General features: G+C 49.4%; 1 protein-coding gene across 4 annotated transcripts in view; it reads right to left on the reverse strand.

Annotated features, from left to right (window-relative positions):
- Positions 1–6,042, reverse strand: part of LOC135323514 (protein patched homolog 1) — a 74,490-nt gene extending 68,448 nt beyond the window's left edge. For 3 of the 4 annotated variants that reach the window (XM_064500632.1, XM_064500633.1, XM_064500634.1), the window contains exon 1: positions 707–925. In XM_064500632.1, coding sequence (XP_064356702.1) covers positions 707–910 — 204 coding nt within the window. In that variant the 5' untranslated portion in view covers positions 911–925. Of the gene's footprint in view, positions 1–706; positions 926–5,883 lie in introns of those variants that run through there. The other variant, XM_064500636.1, reaches the window with a different exon arrangement.
- Positions 6,043–19,645: the final 13,603 nt, after the last annotated feature.

Raw genomic sequence — 19,645 nt, forward strand, 5'->3', positions numbered from 1 at the left:
CAACTCGCTCCCGTAGAGGCTGGAGACGCTGTACGAGCCGCGCTAGGGAGCATCGCAGCCATGTGTAAGTCACGGCAGTATTTGTGAACGGAAGAGGGCAGCCACATGGGGGTTTTTTCTCCCCCTGTTTTTGCTTTTGGCCTTTCCCCGCCTCACAAAGCCCAGAAATCCGCTCCCCGCAACGCGGCGGTGCCCGCGCAGCGGCCAGGCGCCCCCGCCGCGCCGAAGGTGGCCGCTTGTTCACGGCCTTCGCTTCTCCCCCGGCCGCTGCGGGCTCGCCCTGCGCGGGGCCACCCCGGCCCCTCTCCGCGAGGGGCGCCGCGCTTTCGGCACGGCGGCGGCGGGGAGCTCCACAAAAGCGCCGCTTCTGCCAAGAAAGCGGCCGCCCGCTGTCGCCCCTTCCCCGCGCGGAGAGCGGCGCCGCGGGGCTCTATGCGGGCGCGCAGGGGAGAGCGGCGGCGGCGGCCCCGCTCCGCCGCAGCAAAGAGGAGTCGCAGACGTCCCTCTCTTTTTTTTCCCAGCGTTTTATTGGTGGCCGCTTCGCTCCCATCTCCTCCTTCCACCCCCGCGAGAAAACACACCGCCCCCCGCCCCCGCCGGAGCGGCAATAACAGTAGTAACAGCGCGGGTCTGCGAGGGGAGGAAAGAGATAAATAAAAAAGAAGGGAAGGAGGAAGGGGGGGAGGAGGAGGGGGAGTGAGGGCACCTTTGCGATCTGCTCCAGGGCGAAAGCCGCGTCGCAGTAGCTCGGCCGCTGCAGATACTCCCGGTCGGGCGCCGCGGCGCGCCGCTCCCCGCCGCTCCGTCTCCGCCTCCCGCCGCTCCTCGCCGCCCGGCCGGGGTGGCCGCCGCCGCCGCCGCCCGCGCCGCCGCCGGCCTCCGGCTCCGCGGCGCTAGCGGGCGAGGCCATGTTGCCGCCGCCGGCGGGCCGGGGCCGCGGCCGCGGCGGGGCGCGGGGGGCGCCGGGGGCCGGCGGCGCGGCGGGCCGCGGGCTGGGGCCGGGACTGCCGCGGGGGCCGGGGCTGCGGCGGCGCGGCCGGCTCACGCGGGGCGCGGGGCGGCGGCGGCAGCGGCGGCCGCTCGGGCCGGGGGTCGCCCCGCGCCGCGCATTGCCACATCGCGCGCGGACCCCGCGGAGCCGCCGGCCGCTCCCCGCACCCAGCGCGGGCCCGGGCCGCGGGGGGGGGCGCGCGGGCCGCGGGCGAAACCGGCCCGCCGCCGCCGCCACCCCCCCGCCTGCCGCCGCCGCGCTCCGCTCGCCGCCCGCCCGAGTCGCCTGCTGCGGCCGCCGCTGCCCGCGGGGAGCGGCGGCGCCGGTGTGCGCGGCGGCGCTCAGCGGCGGCGGCGCGGCGGCGGCTGCTGCTGCTGCTGGTGGTGCTGCGCCGCGCGGCCGCGCCGCACCATCCTGCCTCAGCGCCGAGGTGCTGCCCGCGGGCCGCGGCGGCGGCGGCGCCCCGCGCTCTGCCCCGCGGCGGCGGCGGCGGCGGCGGCGGGCGGGCGGCTGCCTGTCGCTCTCCCCCGGCGTGTGCGCGGCAGCAGCGAGCTGCAGCCCCTCGGCTCCGGAGATGAGATGAAGAAGAAAAAAGGGACTCTCTCCATTTGGATAAAGAGGAGGAGGGGTGGAAGGGGGGGGAGTGAGAGAGGAGAGAGAGCGAGCGAGCGAGAGGGAGGAAAAAAAAAGAGCGGAGGGCCCGCCCCCGGGGCTGTCAGATGGCCCGGCTCTGCGCGCCGCCATTGGCTCGGCGCGGGCAGAAATTACTCAGCAAACATGACTATTATTAGCTGCTTAGCAACAGCTCACCAAAGTAGAGAGACCACCCAGGCAGGCAACCCTTGTGTGTGCATCTCCAGCTTCAGGGGGAGCCTTAAAGAGATCCAGCCTCCTTTGCATGCAATACTTCCATTAAGGAATGCCTCCCCCCTCCTCGCCGCCGCTTTCTTTTCAAGAAAGCTTTTTTCTCCCCCCCTTCTTCCGAGATGCTTTCGGACAAATGCACGCGCAGAACTTTCTCGCGATCGGCGTACGGAAATACATATTTTTTCCTGTTAGAAAAGAGAGGGAAACGGGGGGAAAGGAGCATTAAGCGATTTCTAAAGCCCTTAAAAGAAAATCCTTTTAGCGGCACCTTGGCCTCAAGCTGCAACAAATACTGGGAGGTCCAAGCTGAATTCCCAGGCTTGCAGAAATAATGACAGGGTGGTGGATACCGCGGTGGAAAGTGCCAGATTTCTCTCTCTCTCTCTCTCTCTTTCTTTTTTAACTAAAGAGGAGCCTTAGTTCCTTGCGAGAAAACCACTCCGTCCACTTAGAAAAACACAATGAAAACTTAACACTGGAGGGGTTTAAAGCCGCGCAGTAGCTAGCCTGTTTCAACTTAGGGCTCATTCTTTAGCTGAAACCCGAGGAAAGCCAGTTTTAATATGTTTTTAGTGCAGAAATTCACGAAACGCAGCCTGCCCGGCCGCGCCGAGCGCTCCACAGACCATACGTGAGCGCTGACTTTTTTGGCACCGCTCCCCCCGCCTCTGTTCATTGAGAACCAGCCATTAATCGCCGCCGTTGCAGCTGCGCGCACCGCCCCGCCGCGGCTCCCCGCGCACGGTGTGTGTTCATTAAAAAAAAGGGGGAAAAATTAAAAAAAGGCGGCGGCAGAGGCGGACCGCAGCGTGCGAGCGGGCCCGAGGCGGTCTCTGCCCGGTGCCGGCTCCCCTCCCGGTCCGGCGGCACCGGCGAGGTTTCCCCCAGGCCGGCGGCTGCGCGCCGCAGCGCGGGCGCGGAGGCTGCGCCGATGGAAACCGCGTAGCGGCAGCCGGGGGGGCTGCAGGGCAACCGTTTCTCCCCGCCGCGTCCCCGTGTCCCGTGCGGGCCAGGCCCCGCGCCCCTCGCGGGAAGGCTGCTGCGAGCCGCGGACCGCGGCGAAAGAAGCCGGGAGAGGCCGGAGGTTGGGGCCGGTTTCGCGGGAGGCCGAGAGGCACCTCTGACCCGAGTTTCGGCTCGGGAAAGCCACCTCGCGCCTCGTCGGGGACCGGCGCGCCGCCGCCCTGGCTCCCACTCGGCGTGACCCGGTGGGGCGTCAGGGCTGGGGACAGGGGAGCAGGGGCTCGGCCGCCCGTCAGCATCCCAAGCCAGGCGCGGCTGCGCCTTCGAGTGCGGGCGCCTTCGGGGGAGCCCGGCCGGCCTGCTGCCGTCGCGGGGCCCGTCAGCGCCCGCCTCGGGCTCCAAAACTCAGCCTGAAGACTCAGATTTAACGAGCGCTATCTTAATCTCCTCTCTCTCTCCCTGTGGTCTGGAGGGATTTTTTTTTTTTTTTTTTAGTATACACAAGAGATGAATTACTGCAGGGATCTAATTGGCCTTGTTTCTGTATTTTTTTTCCCTTAAGGAAGAAGTGTCAGTGTAAAAGTCTCCACTTGGGTGGTCAGAGCAGTGGCTGCCCCCAGTTTGCCTCATAGCTGATGCATGCGCGCTACATTCCCGGCGATACTGTTGTTCCTAATCAATCTGCCCTTATTTACATTTGTAAGCACTGCTGGCTGTGATATGCATGCCCTGTGCGCGCAACTGCTCGCCAGCGCGAAGGCGACTTTTCCTGGTTTCAGCGCGGCGCGGGGGTCCCGCAGACGTGCTCTCGCGGGCTGGCTCTGCGGGCCGGGGGCCGGGACGGCGCCGCGCCAGGCAGGGGCCTGCGGCCGGAGCTCCCGGGGCCCGGGCTGCCGTGCGGGAGCCCCGCGCTCCGCTCTGCACAAATAACCTCATTTTGCGCGGTTCTGCCTCCCGCTTAGGCCACCTTTGTGCTCAGAGGTGCTGCTTTATGGCCCATAATGCTGCAGAGCTTTACACTTCCCCCAGCCGGCAGATCAAATCCGATAGAGGCTAACGGTGGGCAGCGGATACTTGCGCCGAGCTGACGTTAACGCGCCTTTGCAGGCTGCGCATCGGCCCTGCCGCGGGGGCACGGGCGCACCTGCCCCCCGCCCGCCTCGCCCGGGGCTACGAGGGGCGCAGAGCCGCCTCTCCTCCGCGCCTGCCCCGCACCTGCGTCGCGCCGGGGGGACCCGCGCGGCGCGCCCGCTGCTCGCCCTCTCCCCCTCCTCGGCCCCGCGCGAGCCAGCTTGTCAAAATAACGCGGCTAATTACCGCTGAGCCCCTCTAATGGGAAGCCGCTCTGCACGCCGCGAGCGGCAAAGCAGGGCTCTGCGGCCCCGGCGCTTCCCTCCGCGGCGAAACGCGCCGCCCCAGCGCCGGCGGCCCGGGGGCGCCCGCCCGGCTCCGCGCCGCGGCCGCCTGCGCGCTCGCAGGGCTGGAGGGCGCCCCGGCTCCCGCAGCCGTGTCCTGCCCCGCGAGGGGCTCCAGCTCTGCAAACCGAGTCCCCTTCTGGCACAGCGCCCTGCCACTTGCAGTACTTTAATGCGCACAGAGGGGGGAAAGCTACGCCGAGCGGTTTTCGGCCGGTCCGGACAACACCGAGCCTGTGTAACGATATAGCTCAAGCCTTGCATTTGGCAGAAGGCAGGGCATTCATTTTCATGATCTCTGCCATCGGGTCTTGCCGAAAAAAAGCTGAGCGACACGATCTCTTTGACCCACTGCTGGAGCAACAAATTTATTAGAGATATAGGCGTGAGAAATGAAAAGGAAGTAAAACAATTCAGGCTCATTGTGTGTCTTTCTTTCATACTGCTAATCCGGTTTACACATCACGCCTACATGTCTCAATAGGGCTTTATACACTGTGGCAAAGGCAGAAGAAAATAAAAGGTGTGTGTGTGAGAGTGCGTGCGTGCGTGTGCATGTGTGTGTGAAATACGGATAAAAACAGAGGAGCTCAAGACATTTTAATTCAGAGCGAGCTGCCAGTCTTATATCTACCGGCTCTTGAAAGCAAATAGATTTTAAAGGATTCCTCCTCCTCCCCCCCCTCCTCAGCCCTAACATTTCTCAGCAGTACCAACTCCTGCTCAGATACAGTGTCAGATTATAATCCGGTCTCTAACAGCCCTGACCAGAAATGGGATACACCTACCGGCCCGGTGCTGAGGCGCCGTCAGAGACCCTCGAACCGGAACTGGTAACCGCTGCCCGCCTCGGCCCCGGCGCCGCTTTTTAACCCCCCCGCAACACCCGGCCCCGGCAAGGTGTCAGGTACCGGCCGCACCCTCGGCGTTGCCGCGGAGCCAGAGGCTGCGGCTGGTACCCGGCTTATCCCGACGGATCTGAACACAGGGGCTCCTGCTGCCCTTGGCGAGGGGCTGTCACCTCAGCCCGGGGCACAGCGCCCAGCCCGCCGCTGCACAAGGCGGCTGTCACCGCCGTGCTCCACAGCTACGTGTCCTCGCCAGCCCTGCGGACGCCCGCTCGGGGCCGCAGGCAGAGGGCTGCTCCGCGCCCCTCGCCGGGGAGCCCCGCTCGGCTTTCCCTGCGGGAGGGGAGGTGCGCACCGCCTCCTCCCCGCGCACAGCTGCCCCCGAGGGGCTCCCTGCCCGCTGCGCCGCACCTCGCGCAGGTGCCGGGATGCTGCGCCCGGGGCCCCTGCGCAGCCTCCGCAGGAGCCGCCTCCCCCCAGCGGCGCCTCCCCCCGAGCATCTCTCCCGGCGGCCCAAAGCGGCAGCAGCCCCGAGGCGCGGGGAGCCGGCCGGGGGGCGGCAGCGGCAGTGCCGGCCCCCGGGGAGCCCCCCGGCCCCGCACGGCGTGTGCCGGCCCCAGCCCCGGCCGCGGCGGGGAGGCCCCTCCGCCCCGGCCCCGCGCCGCCGCCCGCAGCGGCCCGAGCGGCGCCCGGGGAGCCCCCGCCGCCGCCCCAGCCCCGGCGCTGCCCGCCGGGCTCCGCCGCCCCCCGGCCCCGGCGCGGCTGTCACGGGCCCCCCGCGGCCCCGGGCTGCACCTACCATCTCTGCCCGCGGCGGAGCCGCTCGGGGGGAGCCGGGCCGCGGGGCCGGGTGCGACTTCGCTCAGTGCCAGCAATGGCTTTGATAGGACATCAGTCTCTTCTGGTCTCTTCTCCTCTTCTTTCCTTTTTTCTCTTTTCTTTTCTCCTTTTTTCCCTTTTCCTTTCCTTTTCCTTCCTTCCCTGCTTCCTTCCTTCCTCGCTTGCTTCCTTCCTTCCTCCTTTCCTTTCCTTTCCTTTCCTCCCTCCCTCCCTCTCTCTTCTCCTCCTCCTCCTTCTCTCTCCTTTTTTTTTGCCCCAGAGGAGCCGAAAGTGCACACAAGTGCCCCTCCCGGGTGGCGGGCGCTGCGCGCAGTGCTGGGCCGGCTCACAATTACATGCCTGTTTCTATTAAGCAGCTCCATCGCGCTCCACGTGGGTGGCCGCGCTCAATAGGCAGGACCTGCCGCGCCCACGTGACGGCCGCACGCTTCGCCCCCGCGCCCCGACGGCCGAGGGGAAGGGGCCGGGGCCGCGCCGCCCCCCGCCCCGCGCCCCGCGCCCCGCGCCCCGCGCCGCCCCCGCGCCGCCAGGCTCGCGCCCGCCCGGGTCCGTCCGGCCGGGGCCAGCGGGAAGCCGGCTCCCAGGTGGCGAGGCAAGGCAGCGGGCTGGGGTGAACGGCACCTGAGCGCCACCGCTCCCGGGACGGACCGCGGGCGTGTTCTGGTGTGGCCCGGGTATTTCTCTTTGCGGCCCACGGTGCTTCGCGGTCGGGTTCAGCGGTGCCACCTGAATTCACTGGATACGCCTTTAGCCACGCTCCATCCGTATCACTCCTATTAGAGAATGCCACCAGCAGAAAAGACTGCATATTGCAAGGTCATATGTTCACTACTAAGAATATAAAAAATACGTAAGCGACACTGTTAGGGAACATCTCACGATCAGATTGCATTAAACAGCCCAACTCCATATATAGTCTTATCTGCACTAAACCAGGCTAGGCATCAAAATAGTGAGAGCAAAAAGCATATTTTGCCTACAAAACTGATACTATTTCTACATGACAAGGGGGCCTGTGTCAATGATAAAGAGCTGGAGGAGCATGGGAAAAGATATTTCACAGGAATTTTTAAAGAGTGTATGAAAAACATACATCACTCTTTTATGGCCTCGCTGATCAATCACAGAGTGAGACTACTGAAGGAGCAGGCAGACTACAGGGGCAGAGGCTGCATAAATGTCACAGCTGTAATCCTCGAGTCTTCCTCCCACCCAGCACACTCTAGTTATATACCACATTCAATCTTGATTTAAAATTTCCAGAGAAATTCATCACAACTCCTGACAATAAGTTCCAGTGGTTTCCAGCTCTACATATCCGACAGGACAGTGTTCACGGTGCCTAGCCTAGCCACGCCACGTAGCCACAGTAATGTTACTTAAACTGGTAGGAGGTGGAACAGCAGAAAAGTCACCTAAAAATTGCCAACTCTCCTGCTAGGGAAGAAGATGAGGGTGAACGCAGTGCAATATGTGCGTGCACATGTTAGAAAGAGGCATGCAATATAGACTAGGAATTAGAAATGATAAAGGAAGTGGGATGCTAGCGCAAGTTAGGAAGTAGCAGAGAAAATAACACCAGAAATATGTTATAAAATTCCTCTCTTGTTCAACATCGAACAGTCCATCAGCGGTAAATCCCACAGTGTTCACTGCCTCTATTTTTTGCCAGCCTAATTTCAATAGTTACTCCTGTCCTGCCCAGCAAACCTGAGTGCTCTGCACTCCATGTCATTGACGTGCCTCCTGTGTTCAGAAAATGTAGCATCATTAGACATGAGCTACCCAGACACATGACACACAGGAAAGAAAAAGCTCGACTTGGATAGGGATTACCTAGAATATTTCAGAAGAGGAGGGCAGACCTAAGAGTGCTAGCTTCTGCATTCTTTAATGCAGCTATTTAGACAAAAATATTTTATCAGGTAAAATACAAATACGTATGGTTATGTGTATCTGGAAGAATAAACCAGGGAAGAATTACTGCATAACCATCCTGTTTTCTTCATTATTTCCCTAAGCACCTCCTACTGGACCCGGTTGGGGATGGCATGCTGGTCAGGCTGGAGTTTCACATGACACACAGTGTTTTTATTTAAGGTCTTATATAGCAAATAGTTTGCTCTTTTGACTGTTATTTCACTAAATTCTTATTTACTAGTAGTAGCTATTACTAAATAGTGAGTAGCTATCTACATCTGTCTATGTATGCATAGTGGGACTCTCGGCAAAAAACAGGAGGTCCGGCTACTGCACAACCTCTACTCTTAAAATGAGTAAAGATTATAACCAGTCGACAATAACCTTTGCAAGTGATGGGGAACACAACTCATAGCTGGGCAAACATGAACCATCACGCCGTCCCCACTGAGCGGAAACGACTGAGAGAGCCCTCACTGATGGATTTAATTGTTGGGAGGAGGCTACCCGAGCGTGAAAGCTCAGAGGCTTCTGGTGGAGAGTTTCCAAAGGCATCTCCCTCACGGCTTCCCCCCTTCCCCTTCCAGGTAACCCTACACCGGCCAGTGCTTCAGTATTTACTCTACTGATAATTACAAATAATAGCCTGGACTTTCATTCTGGTTGTACTTGGATCTCAGTGCTTCACAAGGGAAAGGAAGGAACCTTATTCCATGTTAAAAGTAAAAAAACTATGCCAAAACCGACTTTTCTAAGATTTTGTCATTTAAAATGAAGTATCTTTTCTGTAAACAGTGTCCCACTGCAGGATCTCATCCTGTTTTAGTCCCCTTTTCCTTCTGTGCTACTAAAGACCGTATTTCAGTTCAACTCTGCCCAGCTGTTCTTTTCTTCTGAGGCCACTTCTGTGGGTCTTAAGTGTGTCCTGGTTGTAATGACAGACAGTGCTGCCAAGAAAACGATTCCGAAAAAGTGGACAGTGCCACGATGTCGATGACTATGTGTCACACCTCCATCAGGGACACAACACTGTTAAGGAGACAGAAAACTCCCATGATTTTCAGCCCTGAGCGTGTCCATCTCTGGAGCAGAACAAGGAGAGGGGGAAGAGGAAGACAGTGACTCCTTTGCTTTCATTTGGTATGGAGAAGATATACAGCTGTGAATCTAGATCTGCTTGTCCTTTGTAACCTGCTATCATGAGTATCTCGCAGACAGCTGGCAATTCAGGAAATCCTGGGGAAAGATATGTTCACGTGGCAAAAAGATCTCCAAGGAAAGCTTCTAGAAGTCATAGAAACATTAGCAAATAGGGTCAGCTAGGTCACCTAGGCTGTTCTTCTGCCTGAAGACAGGATTGGTTCTTCTTACATTCCTGAAAGATGCTTGTCCAGTCTGACCTTAAAAACCCCCTTTCACAGTCTTCCCACTCAGCCTGTAGGGAGACTGGTTCAGAGTTTTTCCCAGTGTCAAACCTAAATTTCCTTTTCTATAGTTTAGGCTTGCTGCTTCTTGTCCTTCTCACAGTGAATACACAGTTTACTTCCTTCCTCTCTACTTTTTAAAAATACATTGAACTATATGTCTTTCCTCAGTCTTTAGTCTCTAGACTATTCATTCAAGCTTTCTCCAGGGGTGTATTTTCTAAACCTCTGATCACTGTTCTCATTCTTCCCAGGACACTCTGCAGCTGGTTCAAAAGGTGGGGAATCATGGCTTATGCATGGGACTTTTCTTTATAGACTCTAGCATGGGGTTTGCCATATTTGCAACAGCACGGCATTTTTTGCTCATGCTGAGCATAGGATCCACTATGATCCCCAGAGCCTTTCCTGCAGTACCCTTCATTGAAGTCTTCCTTTTAAGCATGTCTATATACCATTGGAAAACAGTTACATTCCACCTTTATTACACCACTCAATGCTATGAAGTCTCATGATTTTCTTATCCACTTTACTTTGGTATCATCTTGCAATACAGTAAGCTTTCTAACAAAAGTTTAGCCATCACTACGTCAATGAAAACACGAAGTGTTTTACCATAACTCTGTTGGGCCTTGTTAGAACAATTATGCTCGTTGATCTTTTAAGGGAACCCGAAACGCAATGGCTTAATTCAAAGATACTGCTAAAAAGTTTTTTTGATTAGGAGTACTCTGAAAATTAATAAGGGTGTGTGCTCAGCTGCTGTGATTCAGCACATCTTCCCTAAGTCAGCAAGAGTGCAGTGATTTACATCTGCTAATTCATTAAGTACAAGTTACTGAAATTGATGGCTCAGTTTCAGGATGTCATATCAAGGATACAAGACCCCATGTCATATCAAGGAGCCCTGCCATACTCTGATACCTAACACAAATTTAAAACTGAGGGAAGCCCTCTGCTGAAAACAAATAAGTGGTCTCCAGGCCGCACTTTTAGGCTGTCCCTGATGAGCCTCCTCAGGTAATAAACCAAATGCGTAAGGTCTGCAGTGTGTTCACGGTGGGCGGTGGGCTCTCAGGCAGAATGTCTTGGTTGTAGGTAAGCAACAAAAGGCAACAGAGAGGCAGATCTTCTGCACGGTCTCTCCCTTTGCACTAGCCTCAAAGCTGGAACTGGGAAGTTTCATACGTGGGTGCAAGTGTTCATGGCCTTTTGCCAGGGCTACACGTTAGCCTGAAGAGGTGGTGCAAACTGTCTCTGTGGGACTGAAGATTTGGTGTGGTGCAGACAAGCAACAGAAGCAGCACCACGGATCCAAGTGGTTGTTAGGGATTTGTTTGGACACAAGAAACAGAAACATACCTTATAGCTACTGAAACCTCAGTGGTAAATGAGAATTTGGGATATATGGCTGGGAGGACATGTTGAAGAGCAGTGAATAACTCTGGGGTGCTGGGATCCCATATAGTAAAGAGAAAACAGAGAGCAGTTTTGTAAGCAGAAATATTTCTTTTTTAATTGGAACAATTGGAAGAGTTGGGAATCCAGGCGAACTCGTGGGTACCCAAGCCTTGCTTCAGCTAAGAAATAGAAGCAGCAAACTTCAAAGCTACGTGTAAGTTATGAACAGTGCTTGTGAATTTAACTATGCTGAGTTTAATTAGAAATGAGCGAAAAGGTATTTAGGTCTCTAGAGTAGAGGGGACAAGTGTTAAGAGGTACTATTTCCTATGATAGTTGAGAAACAGGTAATTTATTGCCTGGGGAACACACACAAGTTTTTGGAGGGAGCTGGGGGAACATGGAAGAAGGAAAGCATGCCCTAAAACTGCTAATGAATCCAGTATTTCTAGTTTCTGCTCTGGCTATGAGTTTTAGTTCCCATGTTCATCTTTCAAAAGCAGTTTTTACTAACAGAAAGGTTTGTGCACCCCAAAGCTATCCTCTTCCCTCCAGCTGCACAAATTGGACTGACATAGCTCTACCTGCACACATTGTAAAAAATGGGCAGTTCAGCCGTAGAAAAGTCCAGCGGGTCTGAATGCCAAACTGTTCAGAAGAAAGTCTAACTTCCCTCTCCTCTTCAGGCACTTAGCTGATGGCAGGACAGAAATCTGCTTTGGTCTTTGCTGGTGCATTTAGGCCCTGAACCACGAGAACTGAAAGACTGCTCTTGGCATTTCATCCCAGCTAAATTAGCTGTACAGTTTTTCTTCCCATATGACTGACAGCTATTTGTCTCAGTAACGTTATGAAGTTGTGCTTTACTTTTTTTTTTTTTTTTTTTTTTTTGCTTTTTCACTTCGTCAAGTACTTTCATGTTCCAATGGAGGAAGAGCAGCCAGTTGGTCTTCTCTCTCTAATGAGCCTGCATAAAAATATTGTATTATAAATTGTAACCCAGAACACTCTTGCGGTAGAGTATTTCCTCTTAAATAACACTGGAAAAATTGTGCCTTTTATTTTGTAAAGTAGAAAGGGAATGCATAGAGCAACTTTCTCCCGCTTGCCCCAAGACTCGTGCATCACAGTGCACTTTCTACATTTATTTTGGCAGTTTCATTTTCCTTATTAATGATAGTATTTAATCCCCTAGCAAATGAGTTAATGAAGTCTTAGCACTCATTATACTACTACGGTAATAGGAAAGCACACTGTAATGCTCTGTGACTAAATCTTTGCTAACTGTGAACTTAAGAAAGTATCCATATTAGTAAAGTTTTATGGCATATGCTAGTGAGCGTCTGCAACAGGTCGTCTGGACAAATAGGCTAGGATTCACCAAACCAGCAACTCATGCTTACTCATTTTTCCATATCTCATCATTATTGCTACTACTTATTTGAGCTTTATTTGGAAAAACTTCTTTTCTTTTCTTACAGTTTATGCCATTTACATTACATTTACTACACTACCTTTTATTCTGCAAGTGTCCATTTACAGCTTGCATTGGTAGTAGTGATAGTGATTTTTTCTGTTCATTGCAGACTTATGATTTGTACCTTCTTTTTATCTGCTGTGTTCCTGATTGGAGAAGCACCTAATTTTCTCCACTTCCGAGGCAGTCAGGAGCCCCTCCCCATATAAATAGGCAAGTGAAAATCCAGTTAAAAACCTGAGACCTCACTTAATAAAGGTGAGTGTTTGTTTCCTGGTAAAATTCATCCTTTCAAAAATACCTGCAGTGGTATCTTTGTGTACAATAATTCAGTCATTTCTTGCAAATTGAGCATGGCAAGGCTACACGACGTTTGGATGGAAGACCTTAGAAAAATGCAGCCTTTTAGAACCATGATCTTAAATCCAGCTGCTTTGACTTCATTGAGAATTAACTGCTCTCGAATGAAGTAGTACTGTTGATTTATTGGACAGAACTCTTCTATCGCAGTGAGCACTCGCATTGTGAGCTAGTTAAAGAGTTCATTGCTACGTTCAATATCAGTAAAGCTACTCATTTTGACTTGTTCATGTGTTCTTTAATAAACAATTTCAGTTCAGAATTTGTGAACATTCAGAAATGTCTACTTTCTCTTCTTTATAAAGAGTGTTTTTTGCAGGCCAGGTGCCTGTGTGCTTCCTACAGAAGGTATCTGCCTACAGCCAATTTTTATCAAATACGGCAAATAAAGAAGAGCAGTAGCTCCTTTTCCAAATCTCCAGCTAGCAGCCTTTCTAACCTTTCGTATTTAGATTGACTATCCTATATAGAAGCTGTGGGCACAAAGTTAAATGTTAAGCCACTGTACAATGAATTGTGCTGAACTGTCCTTGTCTGAGAAAACTCTGTCCTTGTCTGCTGACCTATATAATATCATTAAAGCTTCTAGCCCATATTTTCTTGGCTTATTAGTTTTAAAAAATGCTTTAGAACATTAATTACTTTAGATGATTAAAGACAAATGAACTTCCCTTTTGGCATACTGCCACGGCATACAGCTTTAGATACAGGAAATAAATTCCATTCTCAGAATTGATATTTTTGACTGACTTGACATTACTCTGATTTGACACTACTATGGCCTACAGCGGGCACTACAGCGAGAATGTGAAGAAACTCCTCTTGCAGTGTGACGTCAAGAGGAAGATGTCCGCATAGGTTAAGGTTATCACTTTATCAGTATCACAGAGCCTTGCAGGTGAGGATAACTGTGATAGCAGAAACAGGAGATTCAAGCTCATCGGGTGTAATGAAGCCAGTACAGTCCTACAGGTGCTAAGAGCCTTTTGATTTACGATTACAATAGCTTGATATCAAAGTCTGTGCAGCTGCCATAGGTTAAAAACAAACAAAAATCCCAACTTTGTCGTTAGGAAAGCACACCGGAGAGCACACAGAAGAATGGTGTCTCATTACTGGTATATGTCAGGGAACCACATTTTCTTGCGTTTCGTTGACACACTGCTCTCCTAAAAGCAATCACCCTCAGCTATAATGGATTACTCCACCAGGAGGAAAACTATTCCTCCTCTCTAGCTGCCAATCAGGGCCGAAGAGTGTTCCAAGAATTCCACAAGATGACACTCTTAGCAAAATAAGAGTAGTTTGGGGAAATCCTTCGTGTTGGCTGCCTTGTGAGGGAACCGTGGTTCACAGGGGTTTCGCGTTGCTCTGGAACTAAGATTTCAGCACCTGTGTCATAACAGCACTGTTTTTTTCTTCTTTCATTAAGAAATAAGCTGTTGACCTATAAACCGAGCAAAACTGACATGGAGGTTATATATGTATCACTAGGGAGTAATTGTTAATGCTTGCTTGCATAATAAATGTCTTTTTGGAACTGGCTTTTCTTATATGAAAGGAGAAGTAGGAAATACACCAAATAAAAATGCATTCATTGCTAGAATTCCTAATACTTTGTTTTTAGCTACCATGGCAGGCAGAAACCCCCTTAGCCATTTAATTATCCTGATATTTGTATGAGACCAAAAGGCAACTGTTTTGAACTTAGGTTTTTCGATGTTAGTTGGATAAAAAGCGAAACCTGCAAATGTGTAATAGTCTGTGTATTTTTTCTTCCAAAATACATGAGACCAGTGGCTACCACAATATGCAGACCTAATAACAGGAAGACAAATTTAGTCATCGTTCCTTGTTACCCAAGCTGTAGAATCCGAGTTTTACCATCCCCTCTTCTTCAAAGTATAGATAGATTAAGAGGAGGACACAATCAACTTCTCTCATACAGTATGGTCAGTACTTTGGAAATATTAAATTCACTGAAACTTGCAGAACACGGTGCTTTTTTACCCACGGTGAAAACTGAAAATTAAAAATCAAGGGCTGTTTTTGTTGCTGTAGTTTGAGGGTTGAATGTTAAGGGTAACAAGGTCTTGGTTTGAACTGACAGGCATAGGCAGAAAATATTATAGGAACTTTTAGAACAGTCTTGTCACTGGAGCCAGCAGCTTGTGAATTTATCACAAGTAGCCTTTATAGCACCCAACCCTTCACAAACTGCTTTTTGCATTTCTTCTTCTTGTGCCTATTCCCCACACTTCTCTTCCAGTTTTCTTCTGAGAAAAGTGGGAAAAGAGCAAAAAGGAAAGGAAGAAAAAAAAGGAGTGACAAAAATTACAAAAATTGAAAGAACAAAACTGAGGAACTGGTCTGGAGAGTTTGAGTACACCGGAGGCTTCCCAAACCCTCCAAACCAGTCCCTCGGTTTTGCTCTTTCAGTTTTCATTGAGCTTCTGTTTGAAACCTGAGATGCTGAAACACTACTTTTCCTTGCACCAAGAAAGTTCTCAAAAGCAGGAGAGTTTTTGCTGAAAGTGAGTTTTTTTTAGTAGAATGCTGGCCACTTCTACTAAAACATCAGCTATAAATAAATTCTGTAAATTGAAGTGGTCAGATCATATACAGTTAAAGAGCTAAATTCTCTCACAAACTCAATTCCAATAAAGCCAATGACAGTGCATAGGATATAATAATAAGGCTAAGTTTAGTGTGGCGTATCAGTCTTCAGAGGACATTAGGTAGGTCTATAGTATGGGGGGAGGAATTTAAGACCCTGAGAGCTCTTGTGGTAATCTGATGGGCAAAGGGTGGTTAAGTGAAAAATGTTTAGTTTTCATGTGTTTCAGGAGACTGGCTTGAACAAACATCTTTATGTTTAGGTAGTAAATTGAAGTATAGGATAGGGACTATCTCTTAGGGGTTTGATAACACTTGAAAGTGAGTTCAGATGAAAGGGTCTGAATTTATGGCATTCCAGCTATTCCTGGCTTACTTCAGCTGTGAACAATCTCATTGGAGAGTGAAGGGACCTTGCTCCCGTTTAGTTTACTCATTTTCAGGATGAATTAGGATACCTTAGAACACGGCGTTCTTACTTAACAATAAGCTGGAAGCTATTTGGGGGACAGCTATCCTACTTTATGTGTAATCAGGCTTTTTTCTTGTATCTACTTCAAGAGGGTTATGATCCTGCCTAACACTTTTTTTGAGCCATCACAGTACAAATGACACATAACACCTTTAATAAAATCTATTGCTAACCTGAAGCTTGAAGAAGAGAGACTCTTCTGCACTGTACCTAACCTTGTGGCACCTCTTCTTCTTGCCACACCACAAATAAATAGTAATTATCACCTGATGCATGGGTGTTGATCTGAAACTTTGACAGGACTCTCCAGTTTGTACATTTGGGCTGAAAATCTTATGTTACAAGGGTCCTCACGAGATTTCTAATGCTTCTGAGCAGGCTAACAGTTATGCATAAAAACAGCTTTTCTTATGGCATTTCCCCGTCTCCACTTCCAGGCCCTGCAGGAATCAGAACATACAGACCCAGGAAAAAAAAAAAAAAAAAAAAGGAAAAAAGGAAAAAAGGAAAAAAGGAAAAAAAGAAAAACAATGGAATAAAGCAATTACACTCTTTCAAACTGCCAGCAAGGCCTGCTTTGAGCTTGTATTTGTTCTGAACTGATCCCTCCAGCTCTGCTTACAATTTTGGGTGTGACACAACTGAGGGAGAGGGGGAGAGACATCAATTGTTTTCTGCGGTGAAGAAGGCAGTAGATTCCAAGGGCAAAAAAACAAAACTAAAGTAGAGGATTCTTAGGGATCACATTAGGGATTAGGTCCTAACTTTAAGAGGCAAATAGCACTGATTAATGGGTATATTTGGCTAGCACTGGTTGAGTGGTTTTCAATGGCTGCCTCAGCTTAGTGCTTCATGAAACTAAGCTGCAGCTTTGTAATGTAAAGGCTGCTTTTTAACAGTCAGTAGGCATAAAGCACTAAGGATGCTTTAGAATGAATTTAGGACTCATGAAACATTACTGAAATTGTTTTAAGACTTTTCTTAAAACAAGTTTATCCTTGAAGAGGAAAAAATATTTTTTGTCTATGTTGTAGAAGTTAACATATGGGAATCTTTGCTCTTTGACTACAGTCAATCGTATGGAAAAGGTGGACATGATGTACAGTATAGCAGGTACTGGGTTTTTGCTGCTTAACAACAAAGACCAGTCTTCTTCGTAAAAGGCTATACTAAAAGTCCATTATGGAAAGGCCTTTCTTTGCATAGTAAGGCTTGAAATATCTTGTATTTATTTAAAAAACTTTGAAGAATGTTAGTAGTTCGCCCACTGTTGTGTAGAGCTCAGATTTTTATGTGCTTAGCATTAGTACCTAAATCCATAGTTACACAGTTAGACTAAAGCCTGTATTTTCAAAGAGCTGAACTCGCTGTAGTTCTCTGCCTGAGACCCTGCCTGCTCATTCAAGCTACTGTGGGCACTAGCCAGCACAGCTTTGGGTGGTTAGCACTTCCAAAACTCCGGCAAGGCCCTTCCAAGCTCAGATTTTTAAAGATAAAGAGAAACTTTTAAAAGAGGCAGTCATAGAGGAATCTGATTATTTTACTCTTTTTTTTAAGCCAAAGCTTTGCCTCTCTGATCACCTATTACAGCTTATAAAATAAATTGTTTGAATCAGAATTTATTCAGTTAGGCTGAGAGAACACAGGGCATATTTAATCTGACAGAAGTTCTTCTGAATCTGAAATAAAATAGAAACCTCTGAATGTTGAAAGTTGTAATTCGTTCAGTTTTGCCTTCATAATACTTGTTAAAATTTTCCTCCTAAATACTTAAAAAGGTGCTTAACTTAAGCAAATGATAATGGGCTTTTACAGAAGCATTTTTGGCTACATTTCACTACCAGAAAGCCATGGGCAGACCCTGGTACCCATACAAAGCTTCCAGTTTTTCTGGTGTTCGACCTGAGGCCTAAAAACAAAGGGATGGTTATCAGTTGCAGGGTTTCAAATAACAAATTTAAGGTGAAACCCTGGACTATCTTTTATCAATAGGAATTTAAAGTAGTTCAGAACAAGGTTGAAAGTCTACACTTAATTTTGGCATTTCCCGGTCTTAAAATGTGTAACAACATGTCCCTAAGATTCTTTTAATATTGTCTTTTCATGAAATTTCTTTGTATGTTCATACAATGGCATGAATATTTTATTATTCTGTATGACATCTGAACACTAAAATTGAATGAAAAATGTGTTTGCTGCAACAAGGCTGCAAGAAGTGGTCTGTATCCTACCAGCACTGTATTTTCCAAAGCAGTTTCTCTCATAAGGTAAAACAGACCTAGGCAGAAATGCTAAACTCTATACCCATATCCCTGTAATTGGTTTCATTTTCTAAAAAAGCACCAGTGGCAAAGTCACTTTACTAGAACACTGAGGGCTAGTTACAAGTGCAAGCAGTTACATTTAAAAAAAGAGACATTGGACAAGTGACGTTTGAAATCTAATAAATGTTTGTCTGACTAACAGTTGCAACTCTTGTAGTCCAATATTATGAGTCAGTTCAAGGCCATTATCTGACTGCTTTGCATTGCTCAAAGCAAAATAACCGGGGAGGTGTTCTTGTAACACAACTGTGCAGCATTTACACCATATTGCGGCTGAGAACTGATGACCGAGAGCCAAGCAGTCTTTTTTTTCTTTAGGGTTAGCTTCCAGTCAGAGCAGTTTCCTGATCTATTTCACCACACGGTCATATAGGCACCAGAGCTGGCACAACGCATGGCCTCGAGCAAGGGAGGAGCACTGGAAAGCCCTCCTGCGAGCAGCCCACACGGGGCACCTGCATGGCGATGAACAGCTGCAGGCGGGAATCTGAATGCATGAAAGGCTGATATGAAGTCAGAGTAAAGAGAAAGGTGGCCATCATCACCCATAATAAGCAATGTGGCCATTCCTGTTGGCCTTAAAATCCTGCTGCTGTTTTGCTGTGCAGACAGAGTTATCACTGGCATTGCTTCTTGAAAAGGCAAAAGAGCTGTGCAAACTCTGCTAAGTTTTAAACATCAAGGTTGCATAAGCAATCTGTAGCTTTTGACTAAGGACTTAGTCTTAAGTCAAATAATTGTAAAATTTGATAACCTCTAATATTACTTCACCTGTTTGAATTGAATGGCTCCTTTACTAAGATTTATGAATTATTCATTAGTATCAGCTACGGCGCTTCAGAGATCCCCCAAATGCTAATGCAAAGAACCTATTCTGTTCTGCTGCCTCACAGCAGCATGTCTGACATGAATCAAGAGAAGTAGGAAAAACATATAAAAACCAACACTGTTCCATTCTGATCCCAGGAGGTAGCAGAACGTGTAGGTCCATATAAATATATAACAAGGAACTCGTCTCCTGGATTTTCACACTTGGGTGGCATGATACTGCAACTAGTAACATGGCCACATGGAAACAACATCAACAGAAGAGGAGAATCATTCCATAGAAAAGGTCAAAAAGGTTCTTATCACATCCGATAAAGCAGAAAAGCAGTGCAAGCAGCATAACGTAGTAAATCAGCAAGAAACTTTTTAGATGTTTCTGAGTCCTCCATCAGAAAAAATAATTAGATACCTACTTTATTAACCTTTTAAAAAATGAAGTAAAACACAGTCTAGCCTGCCATCTGCAGAATGGATATAGGCTGTATAGAAGCTATGTTGCCTTCCCTGTGCTCTTGCTGAGTCTTAGTCTCTCTGCAGTTGAGAAGCAAAACTTCCTCAGGTCTCTTTTCTGAGGGTGTCAGCAAGGATGACAAAAGAAGCGGGTGGTATGTACTATTGACTGAATATGGAAACAGAAGAATAAGTACTTCCATTCAAACAGGCACTAATGAATCTTGGTTTCCCTGACCTATTTCAATCCCTTGTAATACCTTGTAAAACTTCTTATCTTTCAAATCTGGTTAAAATCAGTGAACAGATCCAATTTTTTTTTAAGGAGGAATGGACAAGCAAACAGACCACACAGCTCCACACTTCTCATTTCCTCTGAAAACCAAGCTAATGCAGTCATCTGCTTTAAAACAGATGACCAAGCAGTGCTTTGTAGGTAAAGCACTAGT

This window comes from Dromaius novaehollandiae, chromosome W (assembly GCF_036370855.1).
Source record: "Dromaius novaehollandiae isolate bDroNov1 chromosome W, bDroNov1.hap1, whole genome shotgun sequence".
NCBI lineage: Eukaryota > Metazoa > Chordata > Aves > Casuariiformes > Dromaiidae > Dromaius > Dromaius novaehollandiae.